The following is an 18,438-nucleotide window of genomic DNA, read 5'->3' on the forward strand; positions in this document are numbered from 1 at the left end:
GGCACTTAAGCTTGGTTTACTGTCGTCCAATTCATATTCAGCACGGCTGGTCAAAATATTCTCATCTTGATCTGCACTTCTTTTTCTAACCGTTTCTGTTAGAAGCATTGAGGCGGAGACTAGAAATTCAAACTGAAATCGCCTGTAGTTCTTCCTAAACACCAACAACATCACTGGAAGCAGGAGGAACAACAGATTTTGTAGCATCAGGACTTTCTCAGTCAATATAGCACTAACTTCAATTGACTACATTTACCATTAACACTGACTGGACACATGATGTCAAGTTTGTTTTTAAAAAGTATTTTAAACTATTTTTATGTAAGTATTTTAGACTAGCTAGCAAGTAAACAAGGATGTAAATCATGCAGGGTTTACATCTGTGTTTATTTGCTAGCAACCCTTTCTTTTTTTGCAGTCAGGGGGCCCACAGGTAAAAACACTGATCAAGGTAACTAGTTTTCATCTGTGCATGCACGATTTCAATAATAAAACAGAGACACTGGTAGGTGATTCTCATAAAATCTTTAATGGAGGTGATATCATGCAAAGAAAGACAAAGAGTTGAAACAATCCTGTAGGAATGACTAGTTTAAAGTTAACAACAGGGCTTTAAATTGAATAGAAACGCACCTATTGAACATCATGATCACCTCTGCTCAATTATTCAGCAGCACATTGTCAAATCTGTTCAACTGCTCACACTCCAGACATACAGTTAACAATTGAAATGTCACAACCAGTCAAAAAGCTGGAGGATTCTCATGCCAAATATCTGCACGCTTCTCAGTCCTGGTGTGAGAAGAGCGACCATTATTCAGTCATTCATTATTGCTTTACTCTGACTTTACGCTGACGAATCACTACTGGAAGGTGTTCATGAGTTTGTTACTGTGGTGTAATAATAGCAAAAACAGAGTTTGTGCTCCATCTACATCCAAAACGTGATGTAGCATTGTTTTAAGATTGTATGAAATCTATATTAAAGCTGTAGAACAATTGATGCATTTTAGGTTCTTCAATATAGCAAGCTGAGGAAAAAAGATCAGTAAACACATGTAAAGTTTAATTCCAAATGCGATAGACACCATTTGAAAATACTGACATCTATGACAAAACAGATTGCTGGCATTAAAGTAATTTATTTTATGGGAAACTTCTTAAACTTAAGCTCAAACTACAAATCGTGCTTACAAAAAAAGTTCTGATTTTTAAATGAGAGTAATCTGTTAAAATATTGTTTTGAGCAATGTTAAGACAGCAACGTTCTTACAAAATGATGTGTGTGCTGGCGTGAAATTTGTGTTGTTGGCCTCCTTAAATGTCTCCATAAAAGAGCACATATTACAGTATATGCATACGGTTATGTATACAAAAAAAAGTTAAAAAGAAAAAAATACTGTGAGAAACCAGACATAATCCTCATCAGGCACTCAGATACATTACTCTTTATCTCACTCTTTAATAAGACTGTACATTTGTGCATTTCATTACCAAGCCAAACAAGGTACTTCTTAGAGTCGACCCTATTTGTGACATTATAAAAAAATAAAAAATAAGCGTATACACCTCACATGTAGAAAAAAAAAACCTTTCTCCTATTTGAACAGCAATGAAAAGAAGTTTAAGGCAAGATGCTGAACACAGAAATCCAAAGGCTGACCTGGGATGATCTTTGTTCAGCTCTGGTGTTTGTTGGCATTTACCAGTTCCATCAGCAATCATCAAGAAGACTATAGTGTTTTTTCCCCCCGATAGTTGGCTCTCTGTCTCAGGCATCTTTTGCTGTAGGTCACGAGATTCCATGATGTCATCTCCACACCCCCTGAGTCTGCTGGGAGTCGCCGCCTCCGGTGCGTTTTTACGCCGGCAGGCTCAGCTTCTTGCCTTTCAACACTGGGGTGGGTGAGATATAAAGTGAGACAATCGTTTACTCCACCTGCTTTAATATTTTCAAGTAGCTTTTAAAAGGGAACTCAGTAACAATTTACAATATGGCACCCAAACAAGTGAGTATTTACTAAGTAACGAGGAATATTGCTAATGAGTTGTTCCTGAATAACTCTGATTCTGGGACTATAGAATAGATAATGATGAGCTACTGGAGAACAGATGATGATGATGATGATGATGATGATGATGATTATAAAGAGTAAGTAATGGCAAGGTAATCATGAGGCTAAGAGAAACGACTTAGTAACTACTCAGTACGCTGTATCATGTTACTAGAGGATGCACCAAAACAATAACTAATGATTTGATAAAAAGTAATGAATGAGCCATTCAATAACTGATTTACATTTACTCCTGAGCAACTCATGAAGAAAGCAGTTATTATTCTGATTAACAGATACACTATTACAAGATAATAATGAGTTACTAGAGAACAAAGTGGGAGATATATGAATGAGTCATTAGGTAATGATTAGCTCACTCTTTAGTTTGCGTTCATCGGTTGTGCGTGAAATACTTCTAGGAACTACAGAGCCCCAGGAGTTAAACTCAAAACAAAAAGTCTCTTGTGCACATTTTCTGCTTGCGTTTAAACCCAAACTGAACAACTGCATAAAATTAGGCAAATTAGACAGATGACGGCAACAGCGTGTGAATCGCATTTTTACACAGAAGATGTTACAGAGACGTGTTGTTCTTCATAAGTTACACTCGTGGTCGAATGGATGCAAAAGAGACACACTGGGTGAAAGAGGACTGAAAACTATTAGACTGTCCAAAATACACCATCTGCTGAGTGCATTATGCATATTCATGTCTGCTTTAAAACATGATCGCATTAAGTTTTGTTTCTCCCTTTCATTTGTTTCTCCTGATTGCACGCTGTGTTTCATTATCTCGCTCTTTTGTGCTGTTTCTCCAGAGCTTGCAGGTGTTCTCAGGATTTGGTTTGGTCTGCCTTGATAGTCATAAACATTACTAATCGAGCCCATTTGTTGTATGAGGACAGGCAGACAAATTTCAAGCGAAAGTCTCATTGTTTTATTATTCTGTTTTAAATTGATTGTACTTCATGAATTAATGTTTCACACAACTAATGTTCTGCTACAATTGTTGAGAGAAAGATGTGTTATGTATCTTGTATCTTAATTGATTAATTGACTGAAGCCTGATACATGCACAGTTCCTGGACCATCAGAGAGCACGACCCACAGACTTTTCAGAAGAGGAGATGAACTTAAATTCACATTAGAAATGCAAATAAGGTTATGCAATGCTAAAAGTGGAAAAGTTGCTGTGACAGGAACAAGCTACAAGTAACAACCACCAAATTAATTAAGAAAGAGACATATTATCACCTAGATGCTGGCACCAAAAAAACAACTGTATCGTACTGGCTCTAGTGAACTAAGATGTGGAAGTTCTATACTGTTTCTTCAAAATAAACAGTGTGCTAATGTCAAAAGTTGCAGTTTTGGTAGCACCGTGATGTGACTGAGGAGTGTATTGTTAAGGAAGGAAAGGTCTTAGACGGTCTTGGCTTTCTTCACAAGCCATTTCTTTCTAATCCAACTGCACAAAATGCCTTGGTTTCATGACAAAAATAATTCTTAAGTTCAGCCAAAGCTAATATGCGGTTTCAGCAGTCTGGGTTCGCCAAAGTGACGTGTGCACATCCACATTTACAGCCTTTTTAGCACAAAATTCTCTTTGTGGGTCTCCTGGGACAGTGTTTCCTTGCTGAACTACTGTTGAGGGACAGTAATACAAAGAGATTATCTTTACAAAGACTTGATTCAGGAAATTCAGACTGCCTCATATTAGCTTCCGCTGAAGTCATATTCGTTTCAGAATGAGGTTTTGCAGGAAACAAAGACAGTATTTTGTCCCTCATCTCTTACAATGAAGGTCTTCTGGGAAGAGATGGCCTCAGGGCCCGTGTGGACAGGAGCAATGATTACATCAGGCAATAACTTTCAGCACACGTGTGTTAGAATAAGATAAAAGTTGAAAAAAATCTCAGTCAGTCCTTTAAGCTTTTGAGTGTGAGATGAATAAAAAAACATAAACATTAAAATCAAATTTCATGAGTATATACTTATACAATAAAACACAATATACAAATTACATGATAACTATTCACAAGTTTTATCTGTCTAAATTGGTGCTTGCCATAATGAATGATGCCAATAGGAAACCCACCTTTGGTGACATAAAGGTAGAAGAAGTCACAGTAGAGGACAGTCTGGACCACACCGGCCACAATGGCGATCATGTCAAAGAAACCTTCAAAGTAGAAACGCCAGATCCAGTTGAAGAGATAAAGGGCCCGATACAGGCCCAGGCAGAACAGGTAGTGGGTGGTGATTGTCTCTGCCTCGCCAGTCTTGCTGATCATGAAGAGCTGAGGCAGGATCGCCACCGACTCCAGATAGATGGAGAACGTCCACAGGATCTGATGACACATACATATTTACACTTACATGCGCAGGAACAGGCTACAATTCATGAAGGAAGAGGGTGAATACATTTCAACCGACTTATGAGGACCGCAGGCCTGTCCGATGCTCACAAGGGTGGCATACTCTTGTCACAGAAAAGACTTGGAAAATAGGTTCAAAAACACTACAGCACACTGACTAAGGCTACAAAGTTTTATTGAGGGACTGATGTGCAACTAACACCAAAATAGTTTTAATGGATAAATAGCTCTACAGGCCAGAGAAAAGAAATGTGCACTTTTGAATTTGGGGTGAACTGTCCCTTCTCTTTAATTTAGCACATGCTAAATGAATTTCTAATTAGGGGAGACTACATAAGAGAATGTTAAGTCCATTTTAATGAGGTGTGTAGCTTGACTTGTCTTTTTTTAGTCTTAAGCCAAGCCCTACTTTTAAATATGTCATATTGGTGTGGGTTTACCATTTACAGACGTGTATATTACAATATACATCTCTTACTAGTGCCGCCTTTTTTAATATAGTAACCCTGTACTATCCCTATCCTACATATTGGTGCTTTATGTTATATTTTATATTTCGATATATGCTGTATGCTTGTTTACTGATGTAATTGTTCTTGATATGTTTAATATTGCAGAGGTCTGTACAATTAATTAGAGGAGATTATTTAAAGAGGATGTGAGTCTCAGTTCTGTTTGACTGTGATGAAGCAGCACCTGGTGTCAAAATGTTAGTCTCTCAATAAAACTTCCATCTTAGTCTGTAATCTCCAGTGTTTTTGGACTTATTTTCCAGATCTTTCCTGTAACAAGGCTACAATTCATTTTTACAAAACAGGACTACATGTTGTTGAAGTGGTCACCTTATCACCCACCTCAATATCAATGGATTATGTCACATTTTGACTCTAATGCAGGAACACTGAACGCACCTCTAGGAAAGAGAAGTCATGGTTGATGAGAACTGCAAGACCCCCGACAGGAACAACCAGAAACTCCACCCTGAAGCTGTCGTGGTTGCCATCATAGGTGGCCCTGAACTTAACATAGATCAGGTAGACCGTGGCATACGCACAACCGATGTAGATCACCTGGATTAACAACACAGAGCAGCTCGTCATTGAAGGTGCAGAGCAGAAATATGGGACCTGTGTGAAAGGCTTCTGCTAAGAGCTGGGACGTGACTGGTGTCTTACCTTCATGCATGTGTTATAGAGGGAGATGAATGAGGAGAGCAGGTCCAAGTAGCGTGTGGTGAACACAATGGCAAACAGGATTTGGCTCTTTCCAGAGATACCTTTGGGAAAAAATTAATCAGCAGATTAATCAAGTAGGTTGAGGTATGCCATCAGCGACTTCAGGCTGGCCTCACAAGTAGTCTACCTTATTCAACAGTGACATCTACTGGATGAATCTGGAAACCATCCATCTCAGAGGTCAATCACAAAACATTTTCTCCCTTTTGGACTTGTTATGATATGCAAAAATAATGACAGTAAATATACAGTCAATCTTGCAACTTTAACAAATGTGAAAAAGCACAAACCTGACCTCTCAGGCTGTCAGGCACAAGAGCATCTCAAGTGCATGGATTTGTGTTCTTGAATTTACAAGGTCGATCAGACACCACAGGGCATCATGAGACAACAAGATGTGTAGAGTGGCAACGATTAGTCAATGAATCAATTAGGCGATCAAAAGAAAATTAACAGTTAATCCTTTCAGCCATATTTCAATCGAAAATATCAAACATTTGCAGGTGGCAGCCTCTTAAATGTGAGGATTTGTTGTTTGTTTTCCAAGTTCAAGAGTAAATGGACAAAACAAGCAATGTGAAGATGTGACTTTGGGCTCTGGGAACATTTTCCTAAAATGCTTTGATATTTCATAGACTAAGCGATTAATCAATAATGAAAATAATCAGTTTAAGCCCTAGACGTGTGCACAGGTTTCTCTCTGGGTCTGTATGCATCCTGACCTGATCACAGCCAGACTGAGCTTCTGACAACATCATTTTCATTCATAAAGATTTTTACCTTAGTAAATAATCTTAACACTGAAGCTTTAGCAAAAGGGTCTTGGTTCGAACCAGTGGGCTTTTCTGTGTCTTCCCTCACTTAAAAGACACAGAGGTTATGTGAATTGGAAACACTAAATAGCCAAGAGCAACGAGTCTAAGTCAGAGTGAATTGTTGCCTGTCTGTCAGCAGTGTGCCAGTCTGGCCAAAGTGTACCCCTGGTTCTCGACTAATTTGCGCTAGTCTTCTCCAGGTCCCGGTGTCCCTGCAAAGGATAAGTGAGTTCTGGTCCTCCAGGAGACTGAGCCAGTGTTGTCATCTTTGCTTATACCTGCTCTCACATCACATTTTGTCTGCAACAGCTGCTTCATCCTCTCTTAGAATCTCTGTCTCTTCTTCCCTGTGTGTGAAAGCTATGCTTGAGTTTTGCCTCTGCAGTATATTAATAGTGTGTCCTCATTCCAGGTCTTCATGGAACAGAAGAGGATTTGGTTGACAGCATTTTGTTGTTGCTTCATATCTTCTCTGATCTATATTCTTAATATATGTATTCACTTTATTTAGCGTACATAATATTGTCATTCTGTTTCACCAAACTGTGACTCTATTATTGATTTCTACTCTATACACAACTGCATGCCTGTCTGTCCTGAAATAGTAATCCATCCCATGTTGCTTTTGGCAGGGTTTCGTCTTTTTATCCCATTAAGGGGATTTTCCTTTATCCAAATCAAGGGTCCAAGGAAAGAGGATGCTATACAGATTATGAAGCCTTTTGAGGAAGATTTATTAATTTAACCCTAAAATGTAACTACAGATTACCTAACATCGTTAACAATGTCTACGCAATATGAGGGGGAAATAATCATATTGTGATCATTTTGATAGATAGTGAGTTTGTGATATGATTCACAATTAGTGGAAATTAGAGCCCAACCAGTGCTGGATTTTGGGGTCAATGGCAATGACAATTAAAAAAAAAAAAAAATCAGAAATATAATTTGATATTCTTATATACATAAATTCCAAAACAACTTCAGGGCACCGGAACTTTTAACTTGCAGTGGTGTTCTTACTAATTATAAATAACTACAAAATAAAAAAAAAAACACAAACAGAGCCTTTCAAATGAAGAAAAAGGATCAAAAACATACTTAAATACTTAATAATCAATTAATCGGTTTTAGTATTTTTTAAAGAAAAAAGTAAAAATTCTCTGATTCCAGTTTCTTAAATGTAAATACTTAGCAGCTTCTTCACCCATTTATGAGTAAAACTGATTATCTTTGGTTTGTGGACAAAACAAGACATTTGGGCTTAGGGAGACAATGATTGAGATTTTTCACCAATTAATCACCAACGAAAATAAATAAGACATTTATTTATCATTAGCTATAATAAATAGATTTTTTGCATCACAATTTTCACTAACATGGAAAAAAAAACTAATAAAATCATGATGGTGTAAAAGTTGTTGAGGTCTGTACCAAACACATATTTTCTTACACCTGGTGAAACATCTCTGCAGTGCTACAGTACTTCCTTCTTCAAAAAATTGCAACTTCTGCAGTTTAGATACTGCACTTAACATATATTTCAACTAACTGTGCAGCCCTAATGTTAAAGTACACACATATATTAGCATCTCTTCACCTAAGATAACCTCCGTTAACTTTGAACCTAGTCAACCCTTGAGCTTTGTGGGACGATCACATCACTGCTTTACTATCCTATCTTCTTTACCATCTCTCTTATACTTAACTATTACAACATAACACATCTGAAAGAGTTACAGAAAACTAGCACGGTAAAAAATAACAAAAACAGTCAATTATTTCAGCAGGTTAGCTACTTCCGTAGCGCCTTCTAGAACGCCACGTCAGAAGACAGACCAAAAAAATCGAGCACCAAACCTCAAATTAACAGAGCAGGAGAGAATGGATGGGCGATGTTGCAGAGAGGGCAAAATCAACCGGTGAAACTATAGCAAACGATCATGCGTACCTCGAAAATACGACAAATCATGCAGATGTTTCCTGTTTGATCAGTTCAACAGCAGGCATCTAACTGTCTTAACGTTACACACTCCCTCAGCCAGGAGTTAAGCTAACATAGTTAACTCACACCGGCTATCTCCACAGAGCGAACTGGTGATATGCTATATTTAGACACTGTTGGCACTAACTTCAATATTTAACTATATACTACCAGTAAATATAGCAGTGGTATTAGTAGATGCAGACAACAGGCTCTAGCTAGTTGTTATCAGCACTTAGCCCACTGGATGCTAACGCTATTAGCCATGGACTCAAATGAATGAGTGGGAATCGTTAGCCTGCAGCTAATTTTAGCTAGCTTGCAGCTTGCTGGGCGAGAGGAGACAACGATAATTAGGACAATTTTAGCGATTAAAGGGGGGAAGGTTAATCGGGAGCATTAAAAAAACTTGTAGTAAGTATATATATTAAAGATTACAGCTTGGGCTCACCTGCACATGACCTGCTTTTCCATATTTTGAGCAGCAGGATGATGATGGCAGCCAGATGAGAGAGGTCTCCTACCAGTCTAAAGATGTTCATGGTTGTAGAATGAAAATGTCAGACACAGCCAGCAAGCTACCGCAGGTGTGCTTCCTTTTTATTCTTTGAAACAGATCGTTTCTCGCCTAATAATGCCTCGTGTGAAAGCTTCTCTTCCTCAACTTGGTGGCGAACCGGGCTACAGGATTCACACACGATTGAAAATATGGCGAGAGTGCAGGTCGACGTGGAAGGGGGCGTGACAAAACACAGAGAGAGGTTTGGATTGGACCAAACCCTGACCGACAGCACGACACGACCCGCCCACCAGCAGCTGAATATACGGTGTGTGGCTGTGCGGAGTAAAAACTGGAGTCCTAAGGAGGGACGTTTCATTGGGTGGGACCAGTACTTCAGCAGCATGAGACTATAATCTCAGTATTAGCACTGCACACCTTTTAGATAAATAGATAGATCAGGCGCAATAAATTACTCTTTTGAAGGACCAGATTCGAAAAAGTAAAGTGCCAAACAGGCCAGATGTTTTTCCTATGTATGATTTCCTATGTCTGACCTGTAAAGTGTAAAACATTGCACCTTTTTATTATTATTATTATATATATTTTTTTTTACACCTTATTGGTTTTCACAATTGTAAAAGTGTTGTTAGTATGTACCAAAGTACAGCAAAAAAACAAGGCACCTTTGTAATATTAGATCAGAAGCAACTTATTCATTTAAATAAACACAATGTTGTACTTAAAGGAGCAAAATGTAGCAACTGCACATTCAAAAATGAGTACTGGAGGGCAAATGATGAGTTGGAGCCATAGATGGTGTATTATATAGGTTGAAAATCTTATTTATTAATATATAGTCCGTGGTTGATGTGAGTTGTTTTCGCCTGTCCCTCCTTCTTCTGGCGGGCTTCAGGAACACTGCAGGAGTGCATGATGAGCTAAATTTGTGGGAGTATTTCAATTTGGCATGTTTACTTGATCTCGTATCGTATCATGGTCATTTTATGATTAATTATAGTAATTATATTACAGATTGCTTCTTTAACATTTTTAAATTCACTTTGACTCTCCCAATTCCCTCTGCTTAAACAGTTAAAACTTATTAAAATAATAAATATGCTGTTATGCTTAACAGACAGTTTGCAGGTAATTTAAATAAAATCACTTTTGTCATGTTTATAAATGAGCAGAGAGCTGGACTGAGGTCAACCCTTATTGTTGAGTCCTGTGATGATAAGGTAGAAATGACTGGTTATTGGTTGTATCATTATAGCAAAAAACAAATTATTCATTAAGATCATGGTTATCAAACATTACTTCATTACAGTAACGATCTTAATGGTGAGGATGCTGGTCCAGGTGACCCACTGCTCGCTGTCTGGCCTTGACAGGAGGATAATGAGGACAATAGTAGCAGAGAAAGATCCCGGGGTACGATGAATTTGTCAACAGTGACGCAGACAGTTGCTTCAAGGATGATGACGATAACAACAAGGAGAATGAAGAATTCAGGTGGTGGGATGAATTCACTGACAGTTACAGTGACACTGAATATAAAAGTGAGGACAGTGACAAGGATGCATTTATTTCTCATTTATAAAATATCTAACATGTGTATATGTTTTCAATAACGCATGTCAAGATAATATAAAATTATATGATAATTGCATTAAATAGGGTCAGGCATGTTCATTTATGCAAAATTTATTTGAAATGAAGAATCACTCTTTCTAATTCCCAAGATTTATTGATAAGGGATATTGTAAATCAGGTTGCAATGGTTTGTCATTTTTAAAAAGTGATTAAAAAGTGGTTAAAAAGTGTACTGTAAAATAAAGTGGGACCATTTTTCTGCATGTGCATTTTTTAATCAAAACTGGACTTAAACGTTCTTTTACCTTTTTAATAAATTTGCTGACAGTCTCACTCCATTCACACATTGCTTTCTGAGAATTTCTAACCACGAATAATAAATGTTCCTACATTGCTCAATCACCTATACACAGAGTTGATGGTACCCTTGTTCCTATATTTGCAGCAATACTGTTTCACATTAGGCAAGAACAGACTGATGGTTTTTTTTTTGTGGTTTCCTGTTTACAATGACCCAAAAGCTCATTCTGAAGCTAGATTTATCTGCAATAGTTAAAACTTGAGAATTAAATCTATTTGCATTTGTTATTATGAATATCATCATTGTATTGTGATCCTACTATAAACACAGTAAAATGCCTCATATTGACGCAAATCCACAGTGTTACAGTTCAGCTGCAAAGGATATTAAAACAAGTAGGAACTAAGTGTTGAGGAAGTGCAATATACACACTTCCCATGTTGTCAGCCATTTAGACAGCCTCATGAGAGGAATGAGATCATTCATAAGCTGTCCACCTACAGACATGGAGCGCTTGTTTTGTTTTTCTCTCCTGCTCTTCCACCTGCCAGTAACAGGTAAGACCCAACATTATGTTCATCATTCCTTTAGGCTATACTTGAAGGGAATTCCACATAAGCAATAATAATTAGGCCTCTTAACTTCTCCTCAATGGATGACGTAGTTTTTCTTGCTGTAGCTGAAAAAGATCTGCAGATTATGCTGAACACTGTTGTGGAAATGGAGACTAGTGGTAAATCAAGACACAAATAGTTCATTTTAGACAAAAATCACTGAAGGGAAGTTCAGTTGTTTTTAATTTCGGTCCAATCGTGCTGTCATACTCTGATCAGTATAAATATCTCAGCTTGACACCGGACAAGCACATGACATTTAAAGAGGCTCTGTTCTGTTCTGGCTCAGTCTCTGGGATCTCAACTGAACAAAGTTAAACAGTGTGGTTATCTGGGATGGAAGATGTCTGATCAGAGTCACTAAAAAGATATTTAATTGCAACAGCTTAAATTCTTATTATATTTGAATGTTTTGTCATTCATTTTCCTGAACAGGTTCCGTGTGATATTAAGGATATTCAGAGCAAAATGTCTGTTCATATATGGTTTAATCTAGTGCTGCAGCAAACAATTATTTTCATTGCCAACTAATTAATTAGTTGTTTGGTCTTTAAAAGGTCAAAAATGGTGAAAAATAGTGAATAGTGAACTGGACTTTTTTGTGTGAGGGGAGGCGGGAGGTCTCAGACTTTGAAAACCACTGATTTAAGCGAAAGACAAAGATGTGTGTGCTCGGTTACGTTCAGGAACATCATCATTAGAGACCAGCAGGTTTGATGCCACTCCAGAGGACAGAGGACAGAGGACAGGCTTTGTTTGTCAGTATGAGCTCGGTGAAATTGCTCATTCCTCTGTCCTGTCTTTGAGGACATAAGGGACGTACTTTTTACTACAATGTCCCCCACTTGTGTTGATTTCTTTTGGCTGATGATTCTGAAAAACTTGAGTTGTGCTTCAGGAAGGGAACCTTTTTTTTGTTTTTGAAGTAGACTTTATTTGCCAAGCTTGGGAGAGAAGGCAGAGTATTTTGTTTAAGACCGAGCCGTATAACATAACCTGTAATTTTGTAATGAAAGGTTTGAACACCACAGTTGTACTTCTGGTGTCTTGTAAACCCATGAGAGTTGGACACTTTGTGTTCATGACATGAAATAAAAGAATTCAATAAAAAAAAACGTTTTCTCAACTAGGGTGACCAAATCCCAGATCCTGTAAATTTGGTCCTGAAAATTAACCATTTTAATAATATGTACATGAAGAATTATACAGGGTGTCCACAAAGTCTCTTTACAATTAAAAAAATATATTACAAAAGCAATTGATAAGATATGTTAATCAGATTTGTTCTATGTATTCAGTGGTTATCAAAGTTTTTCATCACATTCATGCTTCACACATGAAGCAAAAGATCACTGATGCCATTGCCACCATTGATGAGGTTATGCTACAGCAAACATGGCAAGAAATGAAGCACCGTCTTCATGTGCTTTGTGCAACTAATGGTGCCCATATAGAGGTGTATTAAATGAGGCAAAAAACTTCAATATCTACTTTTCATTTTGTAATAATTTCCACAGATTTGTCTATTCATTTGCTTTTGTAATACATTTGTTAAATTGTAAAGAGTCTTTATGGACACCCTGTACTATAAACATGGTGTAAATGACACCTTTCAAATCAGCTTGGCATGTTGCAACAGGAGACTTGGTTTACACCAGACGAGCAGTATGGAGACATTTTATGTTTTTTTTTTTTTGTTTTTTTTTGGTTGTTTTTTTTTCACATTTGAAAACTAGAAAACTGGAAGTTACAAAAGGTTGAGAACTCCCGAGCTGGAAGATACTAAATCTGTTGAATTTCTCCATCTATCATTCCAGAGAGTGAGGAAACAGCTCCGAGCTGCTTATCACAGCCGGACAAGGTGATCTGGCGGAAAACAGGACAAAGTGCTGTTCTACCTTGTACCGTCAGTTCACAATGTTTAGACAGAAAGTGGCGGTTTGAATGGTTTTGTTCCAAAGATAACTTCCATCTTCGTCTAAAGCCGCTTGATAATCCTCCGAAGTACAGCCTGGACGGAGCATCTTTACACATCAAGTCACTTGATGCCAACGACAGCGGGATCTACCACTGTGCTGCAGTATCACCTGAAGACTCAGACCACAACAGACAGCATGTAGGGATGGGTACAACTCTTGTAGTGAGGGGTAAGAGAGAAAACTACTTGTAAAGGTCAGACAGATGTTTGGAAGTGTTTTTTGACATGAACTGGGACAGACATCTTTTCTTTTGTTTCCAGAAAAAGTGACACACATTCTCCTGTGGCTGTCATTTGTCCTCTTGTCCATCTACAGCTTGGCGGTGGTGACTCTTATTATAAAGAAGGTAACAGCTGTGGAAAGATTTATTTTAAATGTTATGTATTGTTAAGATCTATCAGTTATTATGGAAACAAGACTGAAACTGTATTGATGAGAGATCTACCTTTCCTTCTCTGTTCTAGTACGGCTGCAAAAGGAAGCGAAAAACTCACAGGGTAAGTAGATAAGGGAGTTTCTGTTTTAATTTGGGTGCGATGTGTTTACTAACTGGGGAAAAGCCACCAGAAGACAAAAGAGGAACAGGAACCATCTCTCTAAATTGCTGGCCAGAAAAAGGGTCTTACAACACCACAAATGATAAAGCAGTTTTTCACAACCTTTAAGATATTTCTTCCTCACTTTCCAAACAGGATAACTCGACTAAGAAAAGACAATTCCGTGACGTGCTGCAAGAAATGTACGGCAGAAGGAGCTTGGAGAAGAATACAAAAACTGCGAACAGAGGCCGTTCTCAAGTTGAGGTAATCTTGTTGCAGCAGGTTTCAGTTAGACTTAGTCAACAGACAGATTGAGTAAGCATGACATGTCTGCACAGCTTGTGTTACAGCATGTCTGCAGTTTCCTGCTAATATGAGCGTTTGTTGTTTTACCATCACATTCATTGAAAATTGAATTTCGTTGCAGGCTGCAAGCTCCAACCTCAACGGCTCAGCTGATGACATCTATCAAAATGTTTAAGGATCAGTCAAGGATATTAAATTCATCATCCCGACTGAGAGGAAGTTCCAAGGCAATGAAACACCTGACACAGGACATGGACATGTGACTGAGGAGGAAGTGAGCAAATCAACACAAGCTGCAGGGTTGTTGTGTTCTTGCTCACCTATTTTTTTATGAACGGTGACATAATGACCACAACAAAGGCCCTGAGTCACTCCCTGCTTTCCTAATAGCATACATTTTCCTTTTATTTTTAGCGCACACTGAAGCTGCCATATAATGAACATACTGTTGCAAGAAGTATGGCTACACTTGATACACACTAGGCTCGCTCGAGATAAAGTGCGCCTCACTTAGAAAGTAGATGACCAGGCAGCAGCAGCAGGAGGTGGTGACAAAAAGCTGCATCCACTCGGAGTTTCCACAAGCCTTCAGAGAACATACAGGAAGTGACAGAAATATTTACATCCTGTTAGACCATCTGTAGGCTACCTGTAGTCTGCAGCCCACACTCAGATAGTTCTGTTGTCTTCACGTGTTCCTCAGCTGGTCCCAGCTTCCAAGATGTGAAGTCGTTATTCCAACTTTGGTCTGTTCATGTGCTTATTTGTCGTAAAGTAGAAACAACATGGATGCTACTTAGAATATAGGGTGCTATGGCTAAATTTGCGGACTTGTTAACAGGGTTAATGCTAATAAATAACATTTCCAATTAATCCAGGTTACTCTATGTGGACAGCAACCAAAAGATGATATGCAATACATGAATTAATAAAAAGTTATTAACCAAACATTTACTCTTGTCCACTATATTTCTGCATATATGTCACCAACAGACATCAACTCAGCAATTCGTGTGACAATTTTTTTTTTCAGACTTTCCTTGTTGTTGTTCTGACTTGCATTCACATAGAATCTCCCAGTCGGGAAATCACCACATGGCTGAAGAAATAAAGCACGCAGTGAGTCAAACAGATCCAGCCAGCTCACCGATCAGGTGACAGCAAGGCGTGTGCAACCCGTGGAGAGCAACTGCGGCACCTGGCTCTAAAAAATGCAGCCGCTCGACCTCGTGAGGTTATTGTTGCACACCTGTTAATGACGTCAGAGCAAGTCGGGATTAAGTCTGACGGGCAGCAAATGGCACTGATCATTTCTATGCAGGCCTGACTCATTTCGAACAAACCTATTTTCTCATAACATTGCACCTTGAACTCAGACCCTCTTGCACATACAACCACCACAAAGGATTGTGGGCCAGAACAGCCAGAAAAGCATACTGGCTCGCATACTGCAAAATGCCTGGGCAGTGTTTACGTGAACAAAAAATAATCCAATCCAGTTCAATTCAGAGATGTAGTCACATGATTTTAATTCACCAATTTCATTTCTTTCATATGTTTAGGACACTGAGCCACTGGATAGAAAAATAATTTGTGAACTGTACTTTCAGGAATAGAGAGTAAAAAGTAGCACACATTAATTTACATTTTCAGATCCCACATATCACACTGTTCACTAATTAAAGTGTAAATCAGAAGAGCAAAATACAGTATGTAAGTAAATAAATGATCTAAATCACAATTTTGTAAACATGTAAAATATCATTCTGGTCATAATTGTGTACAAACACATTTTTAATCAAACACTTTGGAAACTAAAAATTTCACATTCAGATGTAATTAGACTGCATCGTTATAAACAATGTAATGACACAAAGGCACATTACAGATGACTGTGTATATATAATACAGTATACGACAGGTAGACAATGATAAATTAAGAAAGACATTTTGTATTTGGATGTTGGAGTGGCATTTTCTCTGAAAAGTCATCATCAACTTACAATAAACTCACAGTAAGGCAACATTTAACAACCTGATATGTTTGTAAGGCATCTTGGTGTGTCATATTCTGTACAATAACTTCATAGTATATAGTCAGCTGAGGTGTTGACCATTCAGTCAAACAGCTGCGTGAATTCTTCCCTTTCTGTCTCCTCTGCTTCATTACTCTCTACTGTAAACTGTTAAATTAGGAAAATGCTTTAGGCTTGAATGGTGTGAGACACTTCTTTTTTTTTCCACTCAAAACATTTAAAGTTTTTGGATTTTTTGAAGTGGGGATGAATCAGGTACTCATCCATAGTCAGTGGATTACTCAGAGTACAGGCCAGTCAGCACGTCGCCAGTTTGGAGAAACAGACACAATTAGTGACACAAACTAAACAATATGCTGCTGTGGACAAATGTATTTTAGCTAAGACCTACCTTAAAAAATAAATAAAGTATACAGTTTAAGTGTACACAATAGAATATTTTTACTGTTTCCCCTTAACATCAGTCTTTGCAATCACAGTATCGACGCTAACATCTTCAAGAGCCATCATTGTTTGCTCAAGACGAGTCTTTTCCACGGATGCTTCTCACTGTTAGCACACCTAAAACCACGCCCGCAGCTACCAGGAGACCCTACGAGGACGCCGATTGGTTCGCACCACCTCTGGTGCTGACCACAGCAGTACAGCTTCCTACAACGGTACTCCTGTTCGTTTTGCAAAACTTGGGGCATGCTGACCGCCATCTACTGTAGGTAATACAGAGGCTATGGGTAAGAACCTAATACAACTAGAGCTGCAATGATTAATCAATTATGGATCAATTACCAAATTAATCACCAACCACTTTGATAATCAATTAATATATTTTAGTCATTTTTTAAGGACAAAAGGTCAAATTCAAAACTGTTAAATGTGAATCATTTCTGGTTTCTTTACTCCTCTATGGCAGTTAAATGAATATCTTTGGGTTGTGGACACAGCAAGACATCTGAAGACATAATCTTGGGCTTTAGGAAACTCTGATTGACATTTTAACCATTCAGTGACATTTTCTAGACCAAACAACTATTTGATTAATCAAGAAAATAATCGACGGATTAATCAACAGTGAAAATAATTGTTAGTTACAACCCCACTTCAAAAACCTAAAAAAAAAAAAAAAACTATTTGGGCTCTAATGTTATTCAAGAACTAGCTATAACTTACAATGAAACACAAGTCTGTATAAGGCCCCACGAATGTAAATGCACATCAGAACATCAAGATGATTTACTGCACTCTGCAGTTAGAGGAGTAATACAGTATTTAGCAATTGTGCATCCAAAAATGAGTACTGCAGTCCAAGTAATGAGCTAGAGCCATAGATGCTGTAACAAAAGAGGTTGCATCCGTATTTAATATACTGTATGATTTATGGTTGAAGGTCCCTCTAAAAGATTATTAATGATTCTCATCTCATCAGATACTCATTTAGCCCATTCAGCATTAATTTGAGCTCAAAATAATGTGAAATGGGCAAACCAAAGTCTTTATTCCATCTGGAATATAAATTTCAAAGGAGGAAACAGCAGCTGGGATGTTGTTGTCAGAGAGGCCAGTGTTTCAACTGTGTTGCAATATTTTCCTAATCTCTGATTCATGATATATTACAGATTTTTCCTTTAAAGCTGTGATTTGTAACTGCCAGTATTTATAGCAAAAATGATATTTACTTCACTGCAGCTACTCATTCTTATGATAATGGATATTTGTAGTATTTGTTTTGCTTTTTGGTTAAATGTTTTCTGTGCACCTTGTGTGTGAAACACAACTTTTGGAAAAATTCTGATAACATGAAGTCAAATCAAATGAAATGTTTGTGACAGTTTTTCACCTTATATCTTCAGGTAAAATAAAGACAAGCATATTATTTACTTAAATGATAAAATTAGATTTCACTTTGCTCAACCAACCATGGACTGTTTCCCCATATTTGCAACTTGCAAATGTACAATTTCAATATGAGATCATTTCCTCTCACTCATGTTGATGTACCTCTATCAAAGCAAAAACCATACATGAGTGTGAAAGAGCAAAATACAGAGTATAACCAAAGTTAATGGAGTGCTTCAGTCTTTAGTCTTCAGTCTCAACTATCC

General features: G+C 37.8%; 2 protein-coding genes across 2 annotated transcripts; one reads left to right on the plus strand and one right to left on the minus strand.

Moving 5' to 3' along the window:
• Positions 1 to 510: 510 nt before the first annotated feature.
• On the minus strand, positions 511 to 9,199 carry LOC146309543 (ER lumen protein-retaining receptor 2-like). The gene is made up of 5 exons (XM_084744541.1): positions 8,921 to 9,199; positions 5,611 to 5,711; positions 5,347 to 5,505; positions 4,156 to 4,408; positions 511 to 1,896 (listed from the first exon to the last, which is right to left on the minus strand). Exons 1-5 carry the CDS (start codon positions 9,009 to 9,011, stop codon positions 1,862 to 1,864), a joined length of 639 nt encoding a protein of 212 aa, XP_084600667.1. The 5' UTR covers positions 9,012 to 9,199; the 3' UTR covers positions 511 to 1,861.
• Positions 9,200 to 11,038: 1,839 nt separating this feature from the next.
• Positions 11,039 to 14,504, plus strand: LOC146309544 (immunoglobulin superfamily member 6). The gene is made up of 6 exons (XM_084744363.1): positions 11,039 to 11,422; positions 13,297 to 13,626; positions 13,719 to 13,804; positions 13,923 to 13,955; positions 14,151 to 14,261; positions 14,425 to 14,504. Exons 1-6 carry the CDS (start codon positions 11,329 to 11,331, stop codon positions 14,476 to 14,478), a joined length of 708 nt encoding a protein of 235 aa, XP_084600489.1. The 5' UTR covers positions 11,039 to 11,328; the 3' UTR covers positions 14,479 to 14,504.
• The last annotated feature ends 3,934 nt before the right edge of the window (positions 14,505 to 18,438 follow it).

The sequence above is a fragment of the Lutjanus erythropterus genome, chromosome 19, assembly GCF_056507025.1.
Source record: "Lutjanus erythropterus isolate fLutEry1 chromosome 19, fLutEry1.hap2, whole genome shotgun sequence".
Classification (NCBI taxonomy): Eukaryota; Metazoa; Chordata; class Actinopteri; order Lutjaniformes; family Lutjanidae; genus Lutjanus; species Lutjanus erythropterus.

Bases quoted from the DNA above. Each gene is read 5' to 3' on its own strand.
- LOC146309544 (XM_084744363.1), top strand. From the start codon at position 11,329: ATGAGAGGAATGAGATCATTCATAAGCTGTCCACCTACAGACATGGAG. The intron at 13,627-13,718 runs GTAAGAGAGAAA...TTTTGTTTCCAG, and splicing joins TACAACTCTTGTAGTGAGGG to AAAAAGTGACACACATTCTC. The intron at 13,805-13,922 runs GTAACAGCTGTG...TCTCTGTTCTAG, and splicing joins TGACTCTTATTATAAAGAAG to TACGGCTGCAAAAGGAAGCG.
- LOC146309543 (XM_084744541.1), bottom strand. From the start codon at position 9,011: ATGAACATCTTTAGACTGGTAGGAGACCTCTCTCATCTGGCTGCCATC. The intron at 5,712-8,920 runs GTGAGCCCAAGC...TTTTTCCCAAAG, and splicing joins GAAAAGCAGGTCATGTGCAG to GTATCTCTGGAAAGAGCCAA. The intron at 4,409-5,346 runs GTGCGTTCAGTG...ATGTGTCATCAG, and splicing joins ATGACTTCTCTTTCCTAGAG to ATCCTGTGGACGTTCTCCAT.